The sequence below is a fragment of the Chelonoidis abingdonii genome, chromosome 6 (genome assembly GCF_003597395.2).
Source record: "Chelonoidis abingdonii isolate Lonesome George chromosome 6, CheloAbing_2.0, whole genome shotgun sequence".
In the NCBI taxonomy this organism is placed as follows: domain Eukaryota; kingdom Metazoa; phylum Chordata; order Testudines; family Testudinidae; genus Chelonoidis; species Chelonoidis abingdonii.
The window spans coordinates 69,920,192-69,946,030 of NC_133774.1; the positions used below are offsets into that span (position 1 = coordinate 69,920,192).

A 25,839-nucleotide genomic window follows, 5' to 3' on the forward strand; every position below is an offset into this window, starting at 1 on the left:
ATAAACATGAAAGGAAACTAGTTTCAACAGACATTTTGTCTAAAGAAAAGAAAAGAGGAGTGGGAATATTTGCTAAACATGTACTTTTTAGATTAAAGATCCATTTAAGGATAAGGAAGGATGATTTATACTGTTGAAGGACACAATTGCTAGGTTATTAATAACAGTAGACTCAGTGTATGCTCCCAAGCAAAAGCAAAAAAAAACTTTATTAAAGGACTTCTTTAAAACTGCCACACTCTGGGGAGGGGGAAATTACCCTTGGAGGAGACTTCAATTCCACACCGACTCCTTACTGGGACAGATCTGATAAAAAGACACGGGGGTTAGGGAAGCAGATATAACATTGACTTCTCTATGCCAACAATTCAATCTCTCAGACTTCTAGAGAAAATTGTACCCAGGGAAAAAGACTGCACACATTATTCACACTCTCATCGGTTATATACTAGGAGAGACAAAGTTAATCTCTAGGTCATTAACAAAGCAGACAAGATCTGTGGAAATTGGCAACATTACATGGTCAGATCAAACACCAGTGGAAACAATATTTGATAACTGAGTTGGTCCCAAAGATCACTGTACTGGAAAATGAACTGCTTGCTTCTCCAAGACAAAGACTGCGGTTGCAGCAATTGAAGAGTGAATTGTTCAATACTTCCAAATAAATTATATGGACAATTTATTTAAAAAAAAAAAAAAAAAAGGCCTTCTCTGGGAGGCAGGTAAAGCAATATTTAGGAGTCAGTTGAAAAGCAGAGGCTCTCAATTGAAAGATGGAGCTCAAGAAAAAATAAAACTAGAACAGGAAATAAAAAGGTTACAAGACATTAATAAAAACACAAGTTCAGGAAAAAAACATAACAGTAACTAATACCAGAGGGCAGTTGCATATGTTAATGGACAGACATCTCTGGAAAAGCCCATAGGTATACAAAGCAGTTTAATGAAAAATGAAATAAAAGAGATAGGCAATTGGCTCGAAAGCTTACATTTGTGGGAACACATCAGGAAATAGCATGACATGCGAAGAACGTAATAGTATTTTTATCTAAACCAACTATTTCCCTAAAATCAGTTTTTAAAGAAATCCAGGGCTTTGGGAAAGAGTCTGGATTTAAAGTAAATAATGCCAAATCTGAAATGTTAGCTCCAGAAAACACTTGGGTACAAACAGGCAACAAATTCTATAAGAAATCTCAGAACTCAAATCTCAAACAACCCTAGAAGAGCCCTATGATTTAAATGCCGAACCCCTACTGGATGGGGATAAATGTTAGAGAAATTGTGATGAAAGAGAATATTTCATTCATACATGTTGGACATGTTCAATCATTGGAGTACTGGGATGCAATCCATAACCAAATATCACCCATTGTTGGATATTTATTACCAAACGATCCTTTGGTAATCTTTCTGGGGTTTCCTAGTGGAAATGACCACACAAAAGGAAGTGAATTGATATCTTATCTGCTACTAGCTGCTTGGCTATTGGTAGACTCTCGCTGGGAAAAGAAAAATAACCCAACCATTGAGAAATGTTTCAAAAAAATATATGGGAGGTTGTGATGATGGAAAAATTAACACACCAATTATGCACCCAGCAAAATAGCGAACAGATAGATAATTATTTGGTTACCTTTTATTCAGTTCTCAGACAAGCACATTCACCTACAAAAAAGAGAACAGCACACCTGTCCCTTTTTTAAAAATTAACATGATAGACATACCTATCTATTAAATATGCGTATATAGCTATTTCACTCAGTTTAATAAAATCACTAGAAACAATACAGGGATTGTAATGACGCTCCTTCTATAACAGAGTAACACCCTATCAAACAGAAAGATCTGATGATTATAATCTTGTAAAATGTCTCTTTAAACAAAAGCTAACTTGTGATAAAGGTTTTGTTTCTCATATTTACATAGCAAGGATGTGTAAACTTAAAACTTTCTAAAGAAATAGTTAAAAAATACATCTCCATAGAGCATTACTGTGTATAAAAGCTCTTAATCACTCAATCCGTCACTAAGGGTGCTTCCTCCACCCCAAAAGAGTGTAGAACCACTGACCAAATCCTTTTGACATCACAGAGAAGAACTGTTCAGCTGTTTTGTGGCACTATTTTTAAAATGACATTACAGCTATGAAACTGACAATGGTAACAATATTTTAAGTTACCATTGAGAAGAAACGGAAGAGAATGCAGTCTTGGGATTATCTTTCAAAAATGTATCCTATGCCTATTTTTTTCATTACTGTGATTTATTTTAGGTAATTTTTCTATTATTTATAACCACCCTTGGGAAAAAAAGAACACTAAGATGATAACAAGTATTTTACCTAAGATACAAGAACAAATACTTCTGTCTCTGTTAAATGCATTTAGTTTTTGTTTGTTTGTTTAATTTCATCATATTTAGAAGCAGGAATAAGTCAAAGAAACACATACATTCAAGGCACTTCTCTTCCCGACATCATATGGGAATTGAAGCTTTTGCAAAAGGACTATTTTTAAACCTAACGTAAAACAAAACATAAGAAATATATCATAAGAGCAATGGATTGAGAATCAAGAAATCTGGATTCCAACCCTGTATCTTTAACTTTCTTGCTGTATGGCCTTCGGCAAATCAATTAACCTCTCAGTACCTCTGTTTACTCTTTAATAAAACATGGATCACAATACTTATGTCACACATATTTACTAAAGAGTCCTCAGATGAAAGGTGCTATAGAGGTGCAAAATATCATGAAACATGGGAAAAAAACTTTTATGGGAAGAATTTTCAGTAAACCTTACATAAAAAGGTATAGCATGGAAAACGTAGAGAATCTAGTAGAAAAGTTTGGTTAAAGAAGAAAATTGGAAACCAGTTTTCTAATTAACCTAACATACAGAAGAACTGATTAACTCTACTTCCTTTAAACATGAAAGGTGTCACATCTTACAACCAATTTTGAAATTCAGCTGCTAGAGTGCAGTGAGTTCATTTTTATATACCGGACAATGGCTTTACCTCCCATTGTATGAGATATCTGGACTCTTTCTTGAACTATATGGCTCAGAGGTAGAATAATTCTGATATTTTTCATAGCCTAAAGGGCAAGATAACAAGCAATCCCTTTGAAAAGGATTTATTCAGCAATATCAACCATTTCACAGCTGATGTATTTAGTGCAGCACAGTGGCTACAGTTTGCAGTGACACTTGTTTCATTGCCATCATTTCAGGTACTGGTAAACACTCTGATTGTTTCGACTGCTAGATGATGGCACTGTCCTATATGGCTTGGTCATAATTTAAGAGCACAAGATTTTACCCATTATCTTTGTGACTTGCACTCCATGTACTTTATGAAAATATGCTTATGAATGTGACTGATATAACTGGAATATGCTTTACGCAAAAGGTCTCTTGTAACGTATCATTATAAAGCTTATAATCTACTGAGTGTGTTCATCCTATTTGTTTGCATGTATTATTTCAATGTCTCAGGTTAGGAGAATAAGATATAAACTTGTATTACTGATGTAAACATATTAAGTGGACGCCGTTAAGGGTGCTTCAGAGTCCAGGGCCGCCCGGGGGGGAGGGGGGCAAGTGAGGCAATTTGCCCCATACCCCAGGGCCTGCAGGGGCCCCTACGAGAGTTTTTTGGGGCCCCAGAAAACTCTCGCAAGGCCCAGACCCTGGAGCTTCTTCCACTCCAGGTCTTCGGCGGCAATTCGGCAGCAGGGGGTCCTTCCACTCCAGGATCTGCCACCGAAGTGCCCCGAAGACCTGCAGTGGTTGGTCCTTCTGCCCCAGGACCCGCCACTGAAGTGCCAGGCCTTCAGTGGCAATTCGGCGGCAGGGCCCAGGCCCCCTGCATCCTCTGGGCAGCCCTGTCAGAGTCAATGAACTGTAAATGGCTCTGTTTACTTGCAAACCTTCCTGTGTACCTGTGGGCCAGCCCAGGAAGAATGGAGGCTCTGTGTGTGTGTGTCTTACAATGACATGTGACCATGTCACCTGATAATGAAATCCATCTTAAATCTGTACTTTTCCATTTAGAAGGATTTGGGGGGGGAGAGGGGGGAGACCCAGAGAGACAAAAGATTCCCACCTCGTGCCAAAGCTATAAAAGGGGGTAGAGCAGGAAAAAGGGGCGGCCAGTCGTGAGAAACCCCCTAGTTACCACCTAAAATGTCTCCTGGCACTAACAAGGACTGTGTCAGGGGAAAGGAGTGGGTCCAGACCAGGAAGGAGTCTAGTCTGTGAAAGAAACTTATTGGAACAACTTGGAGGGTGAGATATTACCTGTAATCAGTTTCTTAATGTATTAGGCTTAGACTTGCATGTTTTTGCTTTATTTTGCTTGGTGACTTACTCTGTTCTGTCTGTTATTACTTGAAACAACTTAAATCCTACTTTTTATACTTAATAAAATCACTTTTGTTTATTAATGAACCAGAGTAAGTGATTAATACCTGGGGACAAACAGCTGTGCATCTCTATCAGTGTTATAGAGGGCAGACAGTTTATGAGTTTACCCTGTATAAGTTTTATACAGAGTAAAACGGATTTATTTGGGGTTTGGATCCCATTGGAAACTGAGTGTTTGGGTGTTGGAGTGGTAACCGTAGCCCCCATCCATGGCTTGGCCTTCCCCAGACAGAGGAGGGGCAGCCCATTCCCCTACATGTACTCTCCCTTTTGCTTTTTCAAATGCAGTCTGTCTGCGTCTGTGTAGACCTCCTGTGATGACAGTTACCTTGCTCTTCAACTGCAGGTTGCACAGTTTCCTGTCTGAACCATAAACACCAGCGGAAGTCCTCGCTGGTGTGAGGGGCTTCGTTAAAGCTATATTACCAACTGTATTAATGCTTATGAATATGTAATCAATACATAAGGAGTGAGATAGTATGAGTGTAAGAAAACAATTACAAGACTTGAACCAAAATACTACCGTGTACGGATGATCAAGGTATATATGGGACTGTATATAAACCCACAGCAGTAACAGCCAGAGAGAGATGCCCACAACAGCAAAAACTCAGGACCAAAAGCAGTAGAGCCCTCCCGTAGATCCAAAGGGACGCTAGGCACTCTCATCCCCTAGCGGTTCAATCTCTGAGAAGCTAGAACCTGGTCAGTCTCAGGGTATGTCCACACTACCCGCCAGATCGGTGGGTATGATTGTGGATTGATTTATCAGGGATCAATTTATTGCATCTAGTGTAGACACGATAAAACCAATCCCCGATTGCTCTGCCATCGACTCCGGAACTCCACCATGGCGAAAGGCAGAAACCGAGTCAATGGGGGAGCGGCACCAGTTGACTTGTTGCCATCCTCACGGCCAGGTAAATTGACCTAAGAAACGCCAACTTCAGCTACACTATTCGTGTATCAACCCCCCCACCACACACACACACACAGTGTAGACCTAGCCTCAGTCACTAAGATCGAAAGCAACACCTGTGTCTACAGCCTGCCGGTATGCATGGGGTGTGTGTGTATAATTGCGCGAATAAGGAAAGCAAGCATTAAATCAACCCTCAGTATTGCTTTAGTTTGACCATTGTTTGTGGTTATTTCTTGGCCTGATTCCAGAGAACGGGCAACATTAATCTGCTTAGCAGTTTTTAGTTAAAGTCTGCAGCTTTGGTGGCATGGCCCAGACCCTGAGTCTGTTGCAGCAGGCTAGCATGTCTGGCTCAACAAGGCAGGGTTCTGGAGTCCCAAGCTGGAAGGGAAAACGGCCTCAGAGGTAATTTCAGCATGTCAGGTGACAGTCCCAGGTGCTGAAACTAATATCTGGTAACCCAGAAGCAATCACTATGAATTACTAGGAAAAATAACCCTAAAACCACCTCGCAACAAAGGCAAATTTACATTTAGGAGCTGGATATTATATATTCCAATACCATTAATTCATAACTTAACAGCATTTATACATTTGCATGTACATTGGGAGATGCATATCCAGATGAAAATATACCTATACATATTCTGAACAAAAAAGTAGCAGCAATTCTTTCAAAATTATTTGAAGCGCTATATTTTGACTTTTGTCTACTTTTCCTTTATGGAATGGTATTCCTTGTTTTGAATTTTTGTATACGTTGGTTACGTTCCACAGCAAATCCTGGTTAAGTGAATTTCGCTACTGTTTAGAATAATTATTTCATGTAAACATATCTGGTATTCTAAATTCCATAATAGAATATGATTATTGTATTCTGAAAGCCAAAATGAATATGACAGATACAAATATAGACACTAATCAGAATATTGACTATATTTCACTGAGTGCCAGTCTGAACTCTGGCATGCAGATATGATAAACTTCATTTATTAAAGAAAAAATCAAATTGAAAATATTAAGAAGTATGAATCAATATTAATCAGAGGAAGAAACCTAATATTTTCTTAATATTAAAAAATATTTGTATAATTTTAAGATCATTTGGTGAAACGAGATGATGTAATGGTCTTAAATAGTAAGGAACTCTAGATTAGAATCATGGAAAGGATGGTCCTGTAGCAAAAGCACGTGAAGTCATCTCTCCAGGACCTTAGATAGATTACTTAACCTCTCTATTCCTTAGTTTCCCTCTCAGTAAATTATAGGTTAAATTAAAAGCAGTCAATGCAACCTGAATGTGGTGAGGCTTTGTCTGGCCAACAAGAAGAAAAGGCGTTGTGGCTCCTTTAACGTTCCCCCATTGCCCCTGGGTTACAAGGGGAAGGCAAAGGGGGTAATTATGTGAGCCACAGGCAAATCAGAAGAGGTAGGCTCTGCTGGGACTTACCAGGCAAACGGGGGAAAAAGAAGTTATTGATAACCTGGTCCCTCCAGCCATAACCCTTCCGTACATTATTCATCCTTTGACAACACAGTGAGCATGGTTATGGTTTATGACCTGGGGTCGCTGTTAGCAAAATTTGATATTAAGCTGGATTTTTAACTGCTCCTTGTATATGGCTCAGATTTAAACCTTTTGGGCGTCTATTTTGATGGTCCATTTCATAATGATGCTCAATCTTGCGCTCGCATTTGAGAAGTTCAGCACAATGCTGCACTGGAGAGTGGCATGGGAATGTGGTACATGGCACATGGTACGCTACTTGAATGGCTTCTTGTCTGCAGGACAGGAAAAAGTCTGAGGAGCATGTTGGCCACATTATAGGCTAGGACTGGCAAGCTGGGAGTAACACTAGCAGACAAAAAGACTCCACTAAAATGACCTACCCAGGAACTGAGTAAGATATGCAGGCTGGTATACCTAGATTCCCCACAAATAAACGGATGCTGCTTTGGGGATTGATCATACTTTTTAATTTTAAATGCTGAGTTGTGGTCGCAGAATAGGTATTTTGTTCTCAACTGTCAGCTGCTACTCTGGGAATATTAAAGCCTAACCATTTTATACAAGAGTAAATAAAGAGATAAGGGAGGAACTATGTGGATGGAAACAGTTCTTGAATCACTTTAATGGAATTTATTTTGGAGAGAGGAATGGATGCTAGAGGCAGACTTAAAAATTCATTCAGCCGGAGAAGAGGGACATAGGATTGGGAGGGTTGCTGCTTTATTTATTTATTTTTTTAAAACCAGGAGAAGTCGTACTGAGAAATGGCCCACTCAGTGAAGGGATAAGGGCTAAGAAGAAACATAACATTTCTGGAATTCTCTCCCATTTGAGTTGCAGTGACTCTTTGGAAAATGAAATCTGCAAACACAAGTGTGAGTTTCAGGAGTAACAACCTGGCAGTGGTACATAATAGCCAGTCCTGCAGGTAGTCCAGGGTTATGAAGTTGGTGAGGGCATTTCTCCTGTGGTGTTTAACTTACATGTTTTTCTGCTAAACATGTGCCCAGTATTAATGAATCAGCTATGCCAGTATCATCTCAATTACAGGTGGACTGAGTCCAAGACCTGGCACAGGCAGCCAAGAACAAGGCTGAACAGATGCCCATGGCTCTTTGGAGTATGACTGCTCTTGGAGTAGTGCAGAGATCAGTAACACCACAAACATTTAGGGCTTATGGTTTGGTTTTTAAGACATTTATGCAATTTCAGATGAAGGAGAGTCTGACTATCAACTGGTCTGTTCCCGAAGACCAGGTACTTCATAGATGGTATCACTGGTGCACCAAGGAGGCTGGTATCGTCCACCATCTCCAGATACTTATCAGGCCTTATGTTGTTAGAAAGATGAAAGGTTACCCAGAACCTTGTGGCAGGACCTTGGTAAGGAGATTCCTAGTAAGGAGCTCTCAAGACAAAGACCGTACCGAAGATCCTCAACATTCTATCACCATTCAGTTGCTTGGGGATTTAGTGAAAGTTACTCACGAAATATGCAAAAGTGGGCAGCAGGTAGCCTGTTAAAGGTTGTATTTCTCATAACATTTTCTGGAGCATATAGGGTCAGTGAAATGGTGACCGGATTAGCAAGAGATACCTTCAAGCATAGATATGGATTTCAGGAACTTACATGGGGGTGAGCAATTGGTCATCTTGACTTTGAGGATGTTAAAAAACAGATCAGGGAGAGGCTAAGTGAATCCTCAGTGCTACAAGAAGGGGGCAACCCCGGGATCAGGGGCTCTAAGGACTTATACAGCTATGATGCTGGTTGAGGATGGACCTCTATTTCTTCATGGAGGTACCATTTGTAATAGTTTTGTAAAGGGTCTTACCATTGCAGGGTTCCCTGCATATGAATTGAGTTCCCATGTGCTCAAGATTGGGGCAGCAATAATGGCAGCCAAGCTCAGACTAAGGGCTTAGTGGATACAGGCAATCAGATGATAGTATTCAAATGTATACAAGACATATATGAGGCCCAGATAGACAATCAGAGTCTAGCACTATGAATATTTTTACTATATTTACTAGCTACCTAATTTCAGGAGCAAGAGAACAAGTCAAGCAAGCTAGAGTGTATGTCTGCGGATGCAGTATTGTGAACTGGGTGCACATCAGGACATTTGCAGCTGGACCTCAGTGATGAGACAATCCTGAGCTGGCCTAAGAGGAGAAGAGGCACGTTTTCGGGCTCGAGGACAGCCACTAGACATGATTATTTTTCAAGTCAGTGAAAATTATTTGGAAATATATAAAGCAGTTGACTTGATGGTCAGGACTAAGACGGATTTGGGTAAGATCCAGGACCTTTGCTGGCCGTGGTTATAATTTGGTCAATATGTTACAACAGAAGGTATGGTGATGCTTCACCAAGCCTCCGCAGGTTGACATAGCCAGAAGGTGCATAAATCAGGAGATGCCTAAACTGGTACATAAATGGGGAGGGTCTGTAATTACCCATCAGTAAGGCTGTGAGTCTATCATGGAGGTCTATCATGACTTTCCAGGACCTCCAGGACTTTTGCAGCCCGCAAGTGCGACTGAGCCCAGGGCCGCTGGAGCAGCCACAACGCCCCCCTAACCAACAGCAACAGTCCCAGGCCACCCACCCACCTCCCCGAGCATCAGCAGGCACCCTGGAGAACCCCTCCCGAACCAGTGGGCATCCCAGAGCCCCCCATCCATAGCAGCAGCTGTGCCTCCAGAGTCCCACAGAACACGCAAGATTTGGTCAGGGGTATATAGTACAAGTCAGGGACAGATGCTGGGGCCATAAATTTTTGTTTATTGCACGTGACATGTCCATGACTTTTACTAAAATTACCCATGACTAAATCTTACTCATCAGGAAATACTGTATTGGGTACCCAAGTTATTTAGGGATAATGGTGTACACCTGTTTGACCATGGCAGGGATATACTTTTTGCCAGTATTAGGGAAGGAATTGTTAGCTATCGGGAAATCGTTAGCTTGTCATAGAGTGAGGCAACCAAGCTGATGTCTTCCTTGGCAGGTTCCCAGTGCAGGTTCTCATTCCATAGGGGATCCAGTTCCCTGATAAACCAGAGTCAGAAATGGACTTACAGGAAGGTAACCCCTAAAGAAACTGGGAAAAGGGAGTTGGCGCTCCTAATATATAGTATAGCACTCAACCCCACTTAAGCATCATACAAGAGGAGGGTGGGAGGGTTCCAACAAGAAGCAGGAACCAGGTTGGGAATGAGGAAAGATGACAGCAGCCCTCCCATACCAATGGGAATGATAAAGGAAAGAATGATGACCTGCACTATACAAGTTATCGTTGGGTATTTCTCAGACAAGTTAATAAAGTTTCAGCCTATTCAAACCACATCCCTTGCATCTTCTCTTTCTTCCTGCATAACCAGGAAAATAACCTACATATCAGTAAAGACACTGAAGGTTAGTCCTATTTATCCAACTTAAGTAATTTCTCTCTCCTAATGCTGTTTACACCCTTCAGATGCTAGTACATGATTTCAGTATCGAACATGGTCATGTATCCAAATGTGACATAATTGATTCTTTTAATATTTTCAAGTAAATTAGTTCCTCCAGCCCCTTTATTATTTGTAAAAGTAGCAAAGAGTTCTGTGGCACCTTATAGACTAACAGACGTATTGGAGCATGAGCTTTCATGGGTGAATTATTTGTATGGCTTTTCTGTGAATTCCTCCCAGTTCAATAACATTTTCAAGTACTGAAGTGATCTGAACTTAACAGAATATTCTAGAGATGGACAAAAGGCTTATGCAATTGCATTACAAAATAGTATTTGTATTTTTTGCAGCCATATTACTTTACAAATTCTTATCTCATATGCTCTCCAATGTCACCTGTCACCTATAGGTCTCTCTGGTCACCACTGCTTACCAGTTTTCTACCTCACATTTAAGGTAGGATCCTATCCCAGAGCACTACCCTGCATAGCATGGCATGGCCTTGATAGAACCTGCACTCAGTCCCTCCTGGTTTTCCCAATAGCTTATCCACAGCCAGGAGTTCTTCAAGTAACACCCTTGTTCCCAGAGCTTAATTTAGTAAGTATACAATACAGTCCCCTTTGGTCCTTCATGGCCATACTTGAACACTCCCTTGTGGCTTCTAATTTAAGCTTGTACGGAACTCAGTTCCTTCCCATAGGTTAAGGGATTCCAAAATCCTCCTCCTTGGCTGTGAAGCAGGCAGGTAGGGTTCTCCCATGGCTCCTCTCGTGGCTACCAGTTCTCTCTTCTCCCTTGGCTCTCTACCCCAGAAGGACTGATTTTAGCCATATAAACAAAATCACATGACAAGCAGGTTAGGTTACCTCTCCAGGTGGAGAAAATAAGTGTCACAAGTTGGGCTGCATCCCTCACAGGCCCAGTCACCCTGTGACATCCCTATTCCTAGTTATTTTTACTAGCTGTATTAGACTGCATTTTCCGAATTTGAATGTCATTGTTATTTCCCAGTGTGATGGGGCAAGGCCAGATGGCTACAGTAAAGTACTGAGAAACAGGTATGTTAGCCCCAGGCTAAACAAATCCCTAGGACCATGGACAAATCAAGGCATCTGGAGCCAATTAAGACCTTTCTAGAAGGCAGTGGAGATAGCTACTTTAATTAGAACACCTGCAGCCAATCAGGGCAGGCTAATCAGGGCACCTGGGTTTAAAAGAGCTTCACACCCAGTCAGCAGGAGGACCAGAGGAGAAGGAGTTGCGATGAGAGCTGAGAGTGAGAGAGTGTTACTGCTGGAGGATTTAGGAGACAAGCATTATCAGACATCAGGAGGAAGATCCTGCGGTGAGGATAAAGAGGTGTTTGGAGGAGGCCATGGGGAAGTAGCCCAGGGAGTTGTAGCTGTTCATTCAGCTGTTACAGGAGGTACTATAGACAGCTGCAATCCACAGGGCCCTGGCCTGGAACCTGGGAGTAGGGCGGGCCGGGTTCCCCCCAAACCTCCCAACTCCTGATCAGACACAGGAGGAGTTGACCCAGACTGTGGGGAAGATCACTGAGATGAGCAAATCTGCCAAGAAGCGCAGGACCCACCAAGGTAGAGGAGGAACTTTGTCACACCAGCTATATTGCTAATCTTGCATTTTTTCCTCTGTCCTTCCTGCTGTTTTGCATAATCTCTCAATTTAATATTATCTGTGAATTTAATTAATATGTTTATCCCCTCTTTCACATCATTAATTAAGATATTCCATAGGACCAGTCCCAAAACCAATTTCTGCAGCCTGGCATCTCTCTCTCATGTTGCTATACTGATTAAAAAGGAAATAAGGAAACAAAGGATAATTATCAAGAGTGATTTACATTATATATTACATAATACAGATATCCATACACACACTATATTTATGTACATACATACACATGTAAAATATATGCTGGTGCACACAGGCAGGTGTTTAAAGTCTGATTTGCATCCACAATTTTATGTCTGCAATTAACTGAGGGCACAGAACTTCACAAAGTTTTTCTATTGAATCTATACATCTAATCTGACTGATTGCCTACAAGAGATCTGACATTTCCAGTGTTTTCTCTGAAAGAAGATTTTTCATTCAGCATGTTTATGGCATACAGTCAAACACGGAAAGTCCACTTTTTATCTTTCAAAGACTTTTTTTCTTATGACCACAAAATATCTTTTTTTCATTCTATTCAGGTCTAGTTATTTTATGATACGTGCAAGCATAATACTGTTGATGCCAACAGTTTTGGTGATAGTTAAGTACTGTAGCTACTGTACTTACATTGGTGAGGTGAATGACTCCTTTAGATGTAACAGAGCAGCCCATAAACCCAACATACTGCAGCTCAGGACAGTGTTCAGCAAATGCTTTTACCGAGTGATCCGTCACCTACACAAAGAAATAGAGAGAAAGCAGTTGAAGGTGACACTTATCTACTCAACACTATGAAATCTAGCAAGCTTCTCAGCAAAGTGGTGAATTGTTGGTTCAATAGTTCTCTTTGTCTTGACAGGATGAGCGAGAAAGTATAGTGTGCCTATAGGTCTGCAGATCTATACGTATGGGATAAAAAAGAATCATCTCGCCCAGCGAGAGCGAGAGAGACAGTAACTACTAGATGATGGACAGTGAATTTCAAATTTTACTACTGAATTTATCTGCAGGGGAAAAACAATCCATTCCATCTGTTTTTCACATAACTTTGCACAATATCAAAACATCAACAAATGAAAATTATTACCAGCTCCTGCAGACTCACAGTCTCCATTATTGACTGTGCACAAAGTACTTGAACTATGCTATATTTCAAGAAGTTTTTTACTTCATCTTTCAAACAACTTCCACTAAATCTAAGCCATCTAGAATCAATATGGTTGTTTCATCTTAAAATATAATCCTAATTTCTTGTCAATGAGTAAAACTAACTAACAGAAGTGAATGTACAGTATTGTACATAGGCTAGCAGTTGTAAATAATGCTTCCCATACCAGAGACTAATATTCCAATATAATGTCTGCTTCTTCCCCTCTTCCCACTACAAACCAGGTGTACAGGCTGTGTATTTTGTTATTCTGGAACATTACTTTTTCTATATCTATATTTATCAATCTATAGCTTTATAATTAAGTCTATATCTGCAACAAAACTTAGTCAAATGTAACATGAACAATATGCTGCACTAAATTTGATGCTTAAATAGTCTAATATTAGACTTTATGCACAAAAATGTTCTCTCATTGGAAGGACAATAGTCTGAACTCCTTTCCTTAAACTGTTAGTCTTCTTAAATTTTCAGCTCCTTTACATTTTTCAATATTACTGTATTTCTCCCAATGGTTTATTAAGGCATGGCTTAAATCAGCCAAACCCAATTTTCTCCATCACAGTTGGGAATTCAATTTTACTATCTAGACAAGAGAAAATTTAATATTTTTACTAGATTTTCTATTCTTCACTACAAATACCTATTTCACACTGGCTTTACCTGTTAAGAATCTCACCTTATAACTTTCTTATCTACTTTAAGCAGACGTTGAAAACTCATTATCCATAAGTGCAGTACATTAAAAGTGTAATATAAAAACATTTAAAAGAAATGAAGCCACTGGCATCAACATTCATCTGATGCAATATTAATCTCACCTTCAAATGTAATATGTGCCTGAAGCATATTTAAGATAAGGGTTGTATTAATAAATGCAAAATGGGCACTGTTGCCACTTGTGGGGATTATTTTAGTTTGTGTTGTTTTGTTTTATATTTTCCCCTAAAGACTTGTTTAAAGCAAATAATATACAATGTACCATAAACAAATCAAGTCTATGCTTTTATTGTCATGAAACCCCTTCATCATTTTTTCCCTTCTCATTTTCCACTTTCCCAGGCTGAATCAAAAGGATGTTCATCATATATAAAGTTATATGCTCAGTTAAAGATAGTAAAGGGCACAAAAGCCTGCTGCCCTAAAGTCATAGATAGTTTTGCCTTTGGGACTAGGACTGGACCAAATGTATGTATGCTGAAAAAGTTACAGTGCTACAAAAGCTTCCTGATTTTAAGTGCAGTAAAACATACATTTAGATACATCTTGTTTCCTGTCCCTTGAAAGTATGAGGATACTTCATTTTACACTATAATATTTATCTGCAATAGTAGAATGATTATTGTATACAGCATTACAACTTTATGTACAGCTTTACAGTACGTTTTAATTCTTCTACAATAAATTACTTTTCAAATATATTCTAATATGTTCTCAACTTCACTTCTCTCAAGTTTTTCTCTTGAAACACTGAGCATTCTGACACTATTTCTAGTCTGTAACATTACTTTAAAGAGAGCTTAACCCCCCTATTTTTCTTTTCACCTTCTTTTGATTGATCTTTTCCAGTACTATTTTGTTATCTCCCATTCACAGGATGTTTTTGCTCCTCATCAACACATGAGCAACATTTCATCATTTAAAACCGTGCTGAACAACAAACAAATCAACTGAAAAATATTCAAGGTTATGAGAATTAAAATCATATATTTAAAATTTATTGTTATAATCACTTTAATATGAAAAAGTTAAAATGAACGTTATCAAGAGCATTTTTTCTTCTCTAATAGTTACTTCTAATATTTTTTGAAGGTTAACTTCTGATGTGAAAATGTATGTTCATTCAGGTAAATTTTCCTTTCCAAGTACAGTATGCATATAATGCTCTTAATACAACTAAATGTTGTGTGCGGACACACACATGGACTCTTTGCTGACGGGCACCTTAGAAAAGAATGCTGCTGGGTCCCCACAGAAAGATGGGACTGATTTTAGGCTTCTTGGATCATGAAACAAATTTAAATTCATGACATTTCTATGTGTAGAAAAGCTGTTATTGACATTAGAGAATGATAATTCTGGAGGGAAATTCCACATTTTGGAGTAGAAGGAAAAGTAGAACAATGTGGGAAATACAATACCATTTTTTTAAGCTTTTAAGGAGCGTGAAAAGTTAAAATAAATTCTGGAGGAGATTGATCAAGACATGCAGGAATGAGCCTCAGACAGTGATGAGCAGTGAAAAAGCAGCCCCGCTTCAGAAGCCCTCCAATGGCAGGCTGTGGCATGACCAGTAAGTCTGCCTATGTTTCCCCTTTCTTGACAGAGACCCCAGTAACTCCACACCATAGCTTTCCACATATAAACAGACTTTCATGTGCTTAATTTATTACCAAAAATCCCACAGCCATAGTCCAAAATTCTCCAGTCCAACAGTCCACCAACACCTCACCTCACCATGCCCTGGCTCTTAAGTATAGCTCCAGGGTCCCTTACCATGCCTGACCCAGGGCCCTCCAGCTGGGGTGCTTGTTTCCTTTCCTGGCATAGTTCCAATTCTTGCCTGGAGAGATCAGTGGGCTAACTCCTCCATTGTTCCCCTGCCTTCAGCCCTTTCTAGCCCTCCTGCTTCAGCTCTCTGGCTAAAAGAGCCAGCAGGCATCTCCTGCTGATTCTCTCAGCCTTCATTCCTCACCAGCCCTCTCTGCCTGCAGTTCTCTGGCCTGGAAGCTTTGTAGCTGACCCTTACCTGCCTTCTGCTTTCTCCAGCCTGATGTGGCCCCAGTGCCCAACTAGGGAACTCTCACTGCTCCCTTCTTCAGGAGCATCACCTCCCTGAAACTCTCAGCCCAGTTCTGCTCTTCATCTGAGCTCTCTCTATTCTCAGGACTCTCTCATCTCACTCTGGATTTTGAACATACTCTCCCTCTGGACACTGGGATCTGCACTCCGCCTTCTCTGGGGTCTAGAGTTTCATTTATAATTCCCAGGGACAGCCTTACCCTCACTCATTATACCAAACTATAGCACATCTGGATTGGACCGGGAGAGCTGGGTCCAATTTCATTTGAGGGGCCATCTACCCTGTTACAGATGGATTTCAGTGGCAGTCTTCAACTTTATTAATTTGAGAACTTTGCACACATTCCTTCCAGATCAGGGCAGCAACAAAAGCAGCACTGGAGGGGTTTGGCTCCCCAAGGATCCAGTCACTGGAAATAAGACTGTTATGGGACCTATGTTCACTCTATTGATCAGTTACTGGGGTGGATAAAGAGTGTAAGAGGGCTACTGAAAGCCTGGGGACATTTAAAATGGGCAGGGGGGACAATGATAGCCAATTGGCTGCTGTACTCCCCCCTTTGCCCGGACAATGGAAGGCAGAGAAATCACATCCCCCCCCCCCTCACCCAATGAATATTCCTCCATGTATTGATACTGGAGGAGAGACTAGCTCTGGCACTCCCTCCTCCACCTCATCTTGGAGTATGAGCATCATTCCTTTTAGTCTGACCTCACATTCCCTCCTCCCTGCTGATATGGGGTGGGGAGTGTATTGGTGGGCAAACAGCGGGTTAGATGGTCAAATATCATAGATTTATGATAAGGCTCCGCAGTTTCTCACATTAATATAACCTCCACATACATGTAAAATATTTGACTTCTTTGCAAATAATAAAATTACTAAACTTTACAATGCTTTCTTGCTAATATATGAATGTACTCAACAAAACATTTTACACACCAAGTAATCTTTGCACAAAAGGATATTTTCTTGGTAAAACGGATTATTAATTGAGTGAACCTTTTCAATATCCTATATAATTTCACCCAATCAAATATTGTCTCTCACTCCTTTTCTAAAGTATGCAAGGCATGTGTTTTCCGGTCTCATAGAAATTATTTACATTACGCATGAATTGATTAAATTTTAAATAGGGTATTGCTAACATACACAACTGCTCTTAAATATTGACTTACAAAAACCAGTACTGCACTGAAACAGTTTAACAACTTTGGACTCAGTTCAGTAATACATAGCCTCCTTGGCTGCCAGTCAGCAGAAATTCCACTAAGCGTAGAAGCTAATTTGAATGTTCAAAGGGAAATTATAAAATTTCTTTGGTCAGCACTGTAAAATCCTAGTTAACATTCCTCACCATACTTGTACTCAGCCCAAATGCTAGACATGGAAAATGGATATTTTAATGTTGCAGTGTCCAGTGAGTATGCAACAGATGTCACCAGACATTCTAAACATCAGATATTCTAACACACAGTTGCTCTCTTCCTTGGCTCTGATAAAAAATGAAAATCAGCTGGGACATGATTAAAGGGACAATGGTTCAATTTTTTAAAGCAATTAACAAGACCATTAAGGACAGACATCTATGGAAAAATGGATATAGTCCTTCAGTGTCTGGCCAGATATTTAGTGTTAGATGTATTTAGGGTGGCTGTTTTGATTTGGTATTTTGGGAGGGGGAAGAGATGGATTGGGAAGGTTCTTTTTCAGATAAACAAAAAATACCCTTGTGGCCAAATAGTTTAGCATTGCATCCAGCCAGAATCATTGATAACAGTATCCCATTGACCAAACCTAACTTGGACATTACTTCTCCTTGCAAAGAGAGTCAATGTGTCTACTGAAAATACAATGTTTTCATCTGGAGTGAAGTGTTGCAAAAATTTTGAAGGTTATTCAAGTGAGGTATATGCATCTTTAAAAAAAAAAAACAACAACCTACCTTAACCACAAGACCATGCTTCTTGCCTCATTCACTACACACCTTCCAAGTTCTGCAACAAATGAACTAAAGGTCACTACACATGCCTGATTTACCCGGAGAGCAGGTCCATCCTGTGCACTGAATGAGGCAGGGGTTTTGTGGAAAAAATAGTATGTGATCATGTAATTAAAAACCTGTATTAAAATGCATATGCATAAGGAGGTCAAATTAAGATTGTACGGACAAGCTTAATGCTAGCATCTTCTAAACTTTCACTACTTAACTTTTTGTCCTTAATGTTCTTTCATAGTATTTTGTGTTTGCTATTTACATAGAGAGAGATTTATATATAAATAGAATACGTATAAAAACAGATACAGATATATAAGAACATACAATGTACATATATAACAAGTATAAGATTTCAGTGAGAATGAGAGAGAGAATTATATTTTATAGAAGGAGCTAATAATATATTTGGATTGCACTTTACATTATAAAAACTTTTTACAGTCTTTTATTTGAGAAGCTTCCCCACTTCTCCACTGCTACAAGATCTTTGATATCTAGAAAAGAGAACGCCCTCAGATTACAGGAGTTCCCCTTGTCACATGAAATTCCATTCAGCTTTTGCTGAGATACAAAGTGTCAAAATCGCCATTTCCTTTCTTTCACAAATGAGCCTAAAGAAGACACTGGCAAAATAATAACAGAACATGAAAATTCTAGGCCAAATTCATGTTGCTGCCAAAGCAGCAGCAGCTGTACTGAGAAAAACTGGGAAATCCCCACCCCTAATCCTTATACCACACTAAATCATACCTGTCTATCTTTGGTGTTTAAAACATCCAATCCTGATGATGATGCAATATATGAAGGCTGTTTACAGTTGCAGATAATGGAATTTGCTTTCGTTTCCTTTAAAAAAGCAACTAAGAAATTACAGAAAGTGTGTGTTAAAAATGTTATTTAGGTTGCAAAATCAAGCACTTGAAAGTTAGGAAGTGTCAGATTTAGTGACTGTACAATCTTAATTCTGTGCCTTTGTATGTGTGCATTATGATAATCATTACTTATATGATCACATAATTTGTTTTCAATGAACCCCTGCATCATTCAGTCCATAGTATGGAAGCACAGAGTCAGAATTAAGGTTGCAAAGGTAACTGTAAAATTGGGATTTCCTAATTTCTGAGTGCTTGACCTTGCAACCTAAATAACTCTTTTCTTTTTTTTTCTTTGCATGTAAATACACACAGTGCACATAGGTTAGTCAGTGCAACTCAAACCAAATCACCATACAGAATATACTACAGTTCTACTAAAAATGACCCCTTGTCAACAAGGGCACAGAAATTCACAACTAATCACATTAGAAAAGTACATTAGTGCTCATTGAGGAATCTGTATAATTTGATTGCCTGTTCGACCTTCATTGACTTTCACTCATTCTGCTGTGCTCAATGCTAGTCTTGCTTTGAAATAGTCATATAAGCTGATGAGCAGAGATTTATAAGTTATGCACTAAAGCATTGTGAATGGGAAAGACATTGGCCTGGAACTAATGGCAGATATTTTGCACCTATTAAAATGATCTACGATAATTTAGGCCTGGCTTAACCATTTTCCTTTAATTTATTGGACTAGTTTCTATTATTGCAGTTCTGCATTATTTTATTCAGATTCAATATTTTGGATATTCTCAATTGAATTCACTAAATATTAGTCTATTTGGTATTCTATTCAAGTTTCAAGTCTGCAAAAAAGATGAGCTCTGAAGCAAAAGTGATAATTCTAAACAAAAATGGAAATTTAAGTAGCTTGTTATTTTTAACAGAAAACTGAAAATAACTGACTAACAAAGTTAAAGAGAAGCTGAAACAGAAATAATTGGAAATACATAAAAGGATCTAATGTTATAAATAAAGCTTGGATTAAAATAGGAATTGTGTTCCCTAACTTACACATGCATATTACAAATTGATGTTAATGTACAACATGCAATTCTTATTTTTTCAGTTTGTTCACTCACACTCTCACACACACCCCTTAATTAAATTAAATTCAGCAAAAACACAGAAAGATTTTTTCTTTCTCCATGCAGAAAGATTTTCAGGGCTCATATACGTGTAACATAAGCTAGACAGAATTTTTGTTGTTCTTTTAGTTGAATTCAGCTTTGTGTTTAAAGAAAGTTAGTGTTTTTAATGGTCACAAATTGACAAATGCAAGGAAATTCAAAATTCAAACTAAAAAACTTTTACTTAACTGGCACACAGGCACTAAACCACACATTACCCAGTATGAACTCACCTGAGACTCATACATTACTGTACACAATCTCAGATTTAATATCAAGGACCAATTTTTTTAAATGGAACTCAAAGCATACAAACAAAGTAGGTCTCTGTCAGCTCACCCTGAAATCTTTCCTCCACAACAGTATGCTGGTGTGCAGCCCCCATTTAGCTGTGTTCTGTGTCACACAAGGTATGTGCACCCTCGCCTAGCCTGCACACTATGGGGGCACTAGGATCCAGGTGATGCTTCCCTCATGCTTATGCCTACCATGTGGGCTTGGAGGAAAGTAGCAAAGTAGAGCTGGATTCCTGTGGATGGACAGTGTTCTTTGTTATGCAGGACAGTGAGTTAGCCCACTGGCTTACAGGAACTATAACAGAGCCACTGGATTTGGGGACATCCATGCCTGCAGAGGGAGACTGTATTTGTCCCTTTAGCTATACTACGTGAGTATATACTAAGGGCTATTTTTTAAGGATACTTGCAAAGAAAAAATTGTTTGAGCCCTTTTCTGCTTCTTGACAATGGATAAAGGGGGACACTTCTTGTCTTCAGTGGGAACAGGATTGGCCACTCATGTGCATGCATGTGCATCCATCCGTTGATCCTCACTGGTTGATTGAAATGTCAATTTTCTAAAAGAAAGTACAAGAGTATGCTTTTCATAGAAATTTGAATTGGAAAAAAACCTATTCTGTCATCTCAATAACCACTTGTTAGCATGACTATTCCCTTAGAGTATTCTTTCTAGTGCTTTCTTTGCCTCTTATTAGGAAGGCTATTCTACAAACCAAGAGAAATCACTGTTAGAAACCTTTTTTCTGATAATTAGTCTAACATTTTCCTTTTCTTTTTCTTTGTACACTTATAAAAAGGTTATATAAGCTACCGTTAAAACCAAAACCATAACATTTAGAAAACACACTGTGTGTGTAATGACTTTTCTTTTTTTTTAAAAAAGGAAATTCAAGCAAATTCCATATCTGCAACTAAAACAGTCCTCATATCATGCATCATCATCAGGACTGGAGGCCTAAATTTTCACCATTTTACTGCAGACCGTTATCACTTGAGCTACAAAGGTGCCTTTGAGGGGGAAAACTCAGAAGGTTGGAGAGCCCAACTTGGTGCAGCCTGGCCAGTCTGCCTCTTTCTCGGTTCTCTTCTAATCTGGATATGTAAGTATATGAAAGAATTTCTGTCTATCCTTCGTGTTTAAACCTTTCAAGTACCTGTGAATTTATTTCCTGTGTAGTCATCATTTAGCTAACCTAAAAATACATATATTTTAATCTTAAATAAAACCTACTATCCACTTAACTATTTCCATATCTCTTTCCTAAAATGCCTCCAATTTGTCTATCTTTCTGATAATGAAGAGCCCAGGAGGCATCTCAATATCACAGAGGCTGTCACACCAGAATAATAAAAGAGTGGGATTACCATAGTCCTGTCCAATGACATGATACTTCTGCATCCCCAGCTGCATGGCTGTTTTTAATTCTAGAATATTTAATCCAGTGTAAAGATACACTCCCAAAATTAATCTAATTTTAAGATAAGAAATCACTCTTTTCTAGGAATTGCCAACACACTGGTGTCTGAGATACCAAAGTTATCTTCTTGGAGTTTCTTTTATCTCGAAGTCTTAAGTGAACCCACAAGTTTGTGTAATTGATACTTATTACACAAATTCAGATTACCAATGGCTCCTTAACCCTTTCTCTAAATGCGGACCAGTGATTCTCAACCAGTGATTTGTGCACACAGAGGTCTTCCAGGTGATACATTAATTCATCTAGATCAGATGTCGCAAGGTGAGTTTAGGGGTGTTGCAAGTGCATGGCTGGCATTAGGGGGTGGCAAGCAGGGCAACTGTCTGGGGCCCCACACTAAACGGGGCCCCTGCGAAGCTAAGTTACATGCTTCAGCCCTCTCATTCAGGGCTCTGGCATCAGACAAGACTCAAGTGAAAAACAGGCTCAAGCATCACACTGAAATCTAAGTACAATATTTATATTCCAATCAGTTTATTTTATAATTCTATGGTAAAAATGAGAGACATTTTTCAGTAGTAGTATGCTGCAAAACTTCTGTATTTCTGTGTCTGATTTTGTAAGCAAGTAGTTTTTCAGTGAGGTGAAACCTGGAGTACACAAGACAAATCAGACGCCTGAAAGTGATACAGTAGTCTGGAAAGGTTGAGAAGCACTACTCTAGACCATATTTCTTTCCAAATATTTCAATGGCTTCCACTAATCTATTCATTAAGAAAAAGAAGAATTAGTATAAATTAATATTTTAAGATTATAGATTGAAATAATATAATTTGCCACATGATGCGTACAAATACCTTTCAGTATACTAACTTCAGCCATGCTACTGCTGTTAATCTTCAAATGTTATTAGCAACTTCTGAAAATTATTTATAATAGCAACAGTCCTTAAGATCAGTGATTCCCACATTTAATGCTAAAGACTTTACTGTTATAACATTCACATCAGCCAAATAATGGTTAGTCAAATGGTAACTTATGATAATGACAAGTGCTACCAATGATTTCGGCTACCATTCAGGCAATGACATGGTTGGATTTGGTAAAACTACTTCAAGCATATCACAAGCGCTACACACACACACACACACATTTTCTAAATTTTATATTTAAAATCATACATAACTACAACAAATCTAAGGACATAAAACTAAAACAATGAAAAGCCACACAATTTTTCTTACAGAATTCACTACTGTGAACTTTAGAATAAACACATTTACACAATCTATAAATATGCCAGAGGAGAAATTTTCGGGAAATGGTTTTACCAGCTTTTATTACAAAGGGGAGTAGGGCTGCTTTATAATAAATAAAAAATGAAAATGTTTAGTTATGACAACTACTTGCATGTTATAAGGCAAGAGGTAAGAAAATTGTTCCTATTTCTGTGTACCCTTCTTACGAATAGAGACAAAAGCAGGAGTACTATTATAAATGGAGTTTACTATAAATGTACCACTAAAAATGAGTTCAGAAACAAAATTTGGTTACCACATTGCTAAAGCATGTCAAATTACAAAAGCATAATTAAAGATGAGACTTACTCTGCTATTTTGTCTAAAAGGATAAAGCAGTTGTGACAATTGCTTGAGTGCAAGCGATTGATCCACTTAATCTGAGAGGTTTATGGTCAACCCCTTATTATATAATAGCACTGAAAATATTTAGATCATTTAAAGTTAGATTAAAGAGCACTTTGGGAAAGTATTGCCTTCTCGGTAATAAACTGTGGGCATGGTAGTAATTTTTTAAAAAGATTTGTAGTAAATGTACTCAACATTACGACAACTGTCACCAAAGAGATTTTAACAAATGAATTAGTTGCTGTCATTTTGTAGTTCATATCTGAGCGCTTATCTGAGGAATGCAGAAAAATTACTGTGGAAATATATGAGCAATTATATTACACAGTTCTGAATACAGTCAAACCTCAGTAATCCGAGCCCCAATTAACAGAGTTTTAGTTATGAGAATGCCAATTAAAGCCCGAGGGATTTGTCTGAAGCCTCAGTCTAAAGCTAAGCTCCACATACCAGAGCTTTTGTGCCACTCAGCCCTGAAAAGCTCTTAAACGGCATAGGAGCCAGCAAGTTTGGGAAAAGAAGCCTTTGGCCTTTCTGTCATCCCTAGATGCATACTTCAGGGCCCAGTTAGGCTCCTCTCCTGATTATTCAGAGTTTTTAAGTGTCATACTGCCACCACTAACACTGTGCATAATTAGAGATGTTTTATATTAAATCAAGCTATATGGCTGGGAAAATAAGCAGTAAACTAATTTGTAAACGAGCACTGGCACAGTAATCAATCAAAATGTTTTTTAATATAACTGATCCAAAGTTTTTCTATGAAGACATCAGAGCCTATCAGAAGAGGAGATACAATTGTGAAAATGTCCTTCATAAGGAAAGAGGAGGAAAAAGAAGCAATATATTGCTTTCAAATAAGGCAAAATGAATCTACCTTGTTACACTGTCAAGTTAAGCATATACAAAACAGCCTAATTCAAAAATCTGCAATTACCAAGTACTTTTTCTATACCAAACCGAGCAGTTGTATTTTTCACTTGTATGTAACCTGAATGCAAGCATCAGTCTTACACATCTACCAAACATGGCTAACTAACTGTTATTGATGATTCCTGTGACAGTCCCTCTACACTAAAAAAAAAAAAAAGAAAAAAAGATTGTAGGGGCTGAAGGCACAGAGGGAAAAGATACATACAGGCCACAATGTAACCCAGAAGATTAAGAATGGCTGCAACATTGGGAAAGTAGGTTTTTCAGGACTGCCTCTTGAGTTTGGAGGGAGTGTGGGAGTTGGAAGGGAGGGAGTAAAGGAAAGAGCCACACAGGAAATGTAATTTTGGATTTATCAGGTGACAATGGGTACCTCTTCATCATAAGGGAAAATGTTCAGGGTATTTCTATCCACATGGTGCTATTTAAACAAGACCACTTCCAACATTGTTGAGGGGAATGGACAGGCAACTTGATTTTTAAAGGAGAAAAGAGCTCCTTTGAAAATGGAGGGTGAAGTCCTGGCTCCCCTGAAGTCAATGGGAGTTTTGCCATAGACTTCAACTAAGTCAGAGTTTCATCACAAGTGTTTTGGAAGTTCCTTTAGGGCGTAAGCCCAAGAGTGGAGAGGGTGAACAAGGTAAGGGACTTGAGTCCAAGGTATTCAAAGTCAGGTGAGGGTCCAAGGAAAGATAATTCATAAGAAGTCCCTTGAACATTTCATCATCCTCTGGGTGGGACAAGAATTTGGGGAGTGAAGGAGCAGGCCATTTGCAGGGGCTACCAAAAAAAAATCTATACAAGGTACAGAGATCCTGCCAGAGACAATATAGATCCTAGCACTGATCTAATGCTCTCTTGAGACTGGGACTGAAAAGTGACCTGATGGCGTGAGGAGAGAGTTATGGCTAAGAATCAGGGATGTGGTGGCCTGAGCTAAAGCAGGGAAGAGTCATGCCCAGAGGGAACCCACATGACACCCCTGAGTGAAGAGGATCACTGCTAGAGGTTCAGAAAAATACAATAGAAGCTTAGAGTTATGAACACTAGAATTACAAACTGACCAGTCAATCACACAACTCATTTGGAACCAGAAGTACACAATCAGGCAGTAGCAGAGAAGCACGCACACACACAAAGCACTGTACAGCACTGTATTCATATATACTACTAAAAATAATAATAAAAGAATATGACAAAGCAAGGAAACTCTTTCTGCACTTGTTTCATTTAAATTAAGATGGTGTGACAGACCCAGACCAGTGGGGTGCAGGAGTCTGGTCCTATTGGTATCCCAGGGGTGGGCGGGCTTCGCCCGCCCACTTCTAAAGGACCTCCCACCAGCCTAAGGGGAGGATCCACAGATCTAGAACACCAAGTAATTACGTGGGACAACTAATGAAAAAACAGGATCAGGAGTGAGGTCACAGGGCTAAACTAAGGGGACACCGAGCAGAGAACCCCGGACAACGCCCACTGCTCCTCAAAGGCGTCAAGGCAGCCAGTGGACGCCGCCCAGAGGAACTCCGCCCGGATGCGTGAACAGACGGAGGAA

At 39.2% G+C, this 25,839-nt stretch overlaps 1 protein-coding gene across 3 annotated transcripts in view; it reads right to left on the bottom strand.

Annotated features, from left to right (window-relative positions):
• The window catches only part of FBXL17 (F-box and leucine rich repeat protein 17), a 522,840-nt gene that overhangs the window by 361,680 nt on the left and 135,321 nt on the right, over positions 1–25,839 (bottom strand). For all 3 annotated transcript variants that reach the window (XM_075067139.1, XM_075067141.1, XM_075067140.1), the window contains one exon: positions 12,638–12,745. In XM_075067139.1, the coding sequence (XP_074923240.1) occupies positions 12,638–12,745 (108 nt within the window). The remainder of the gene's footprint in view (positions 1–12,637; positions 12,746–25,839) is intronic.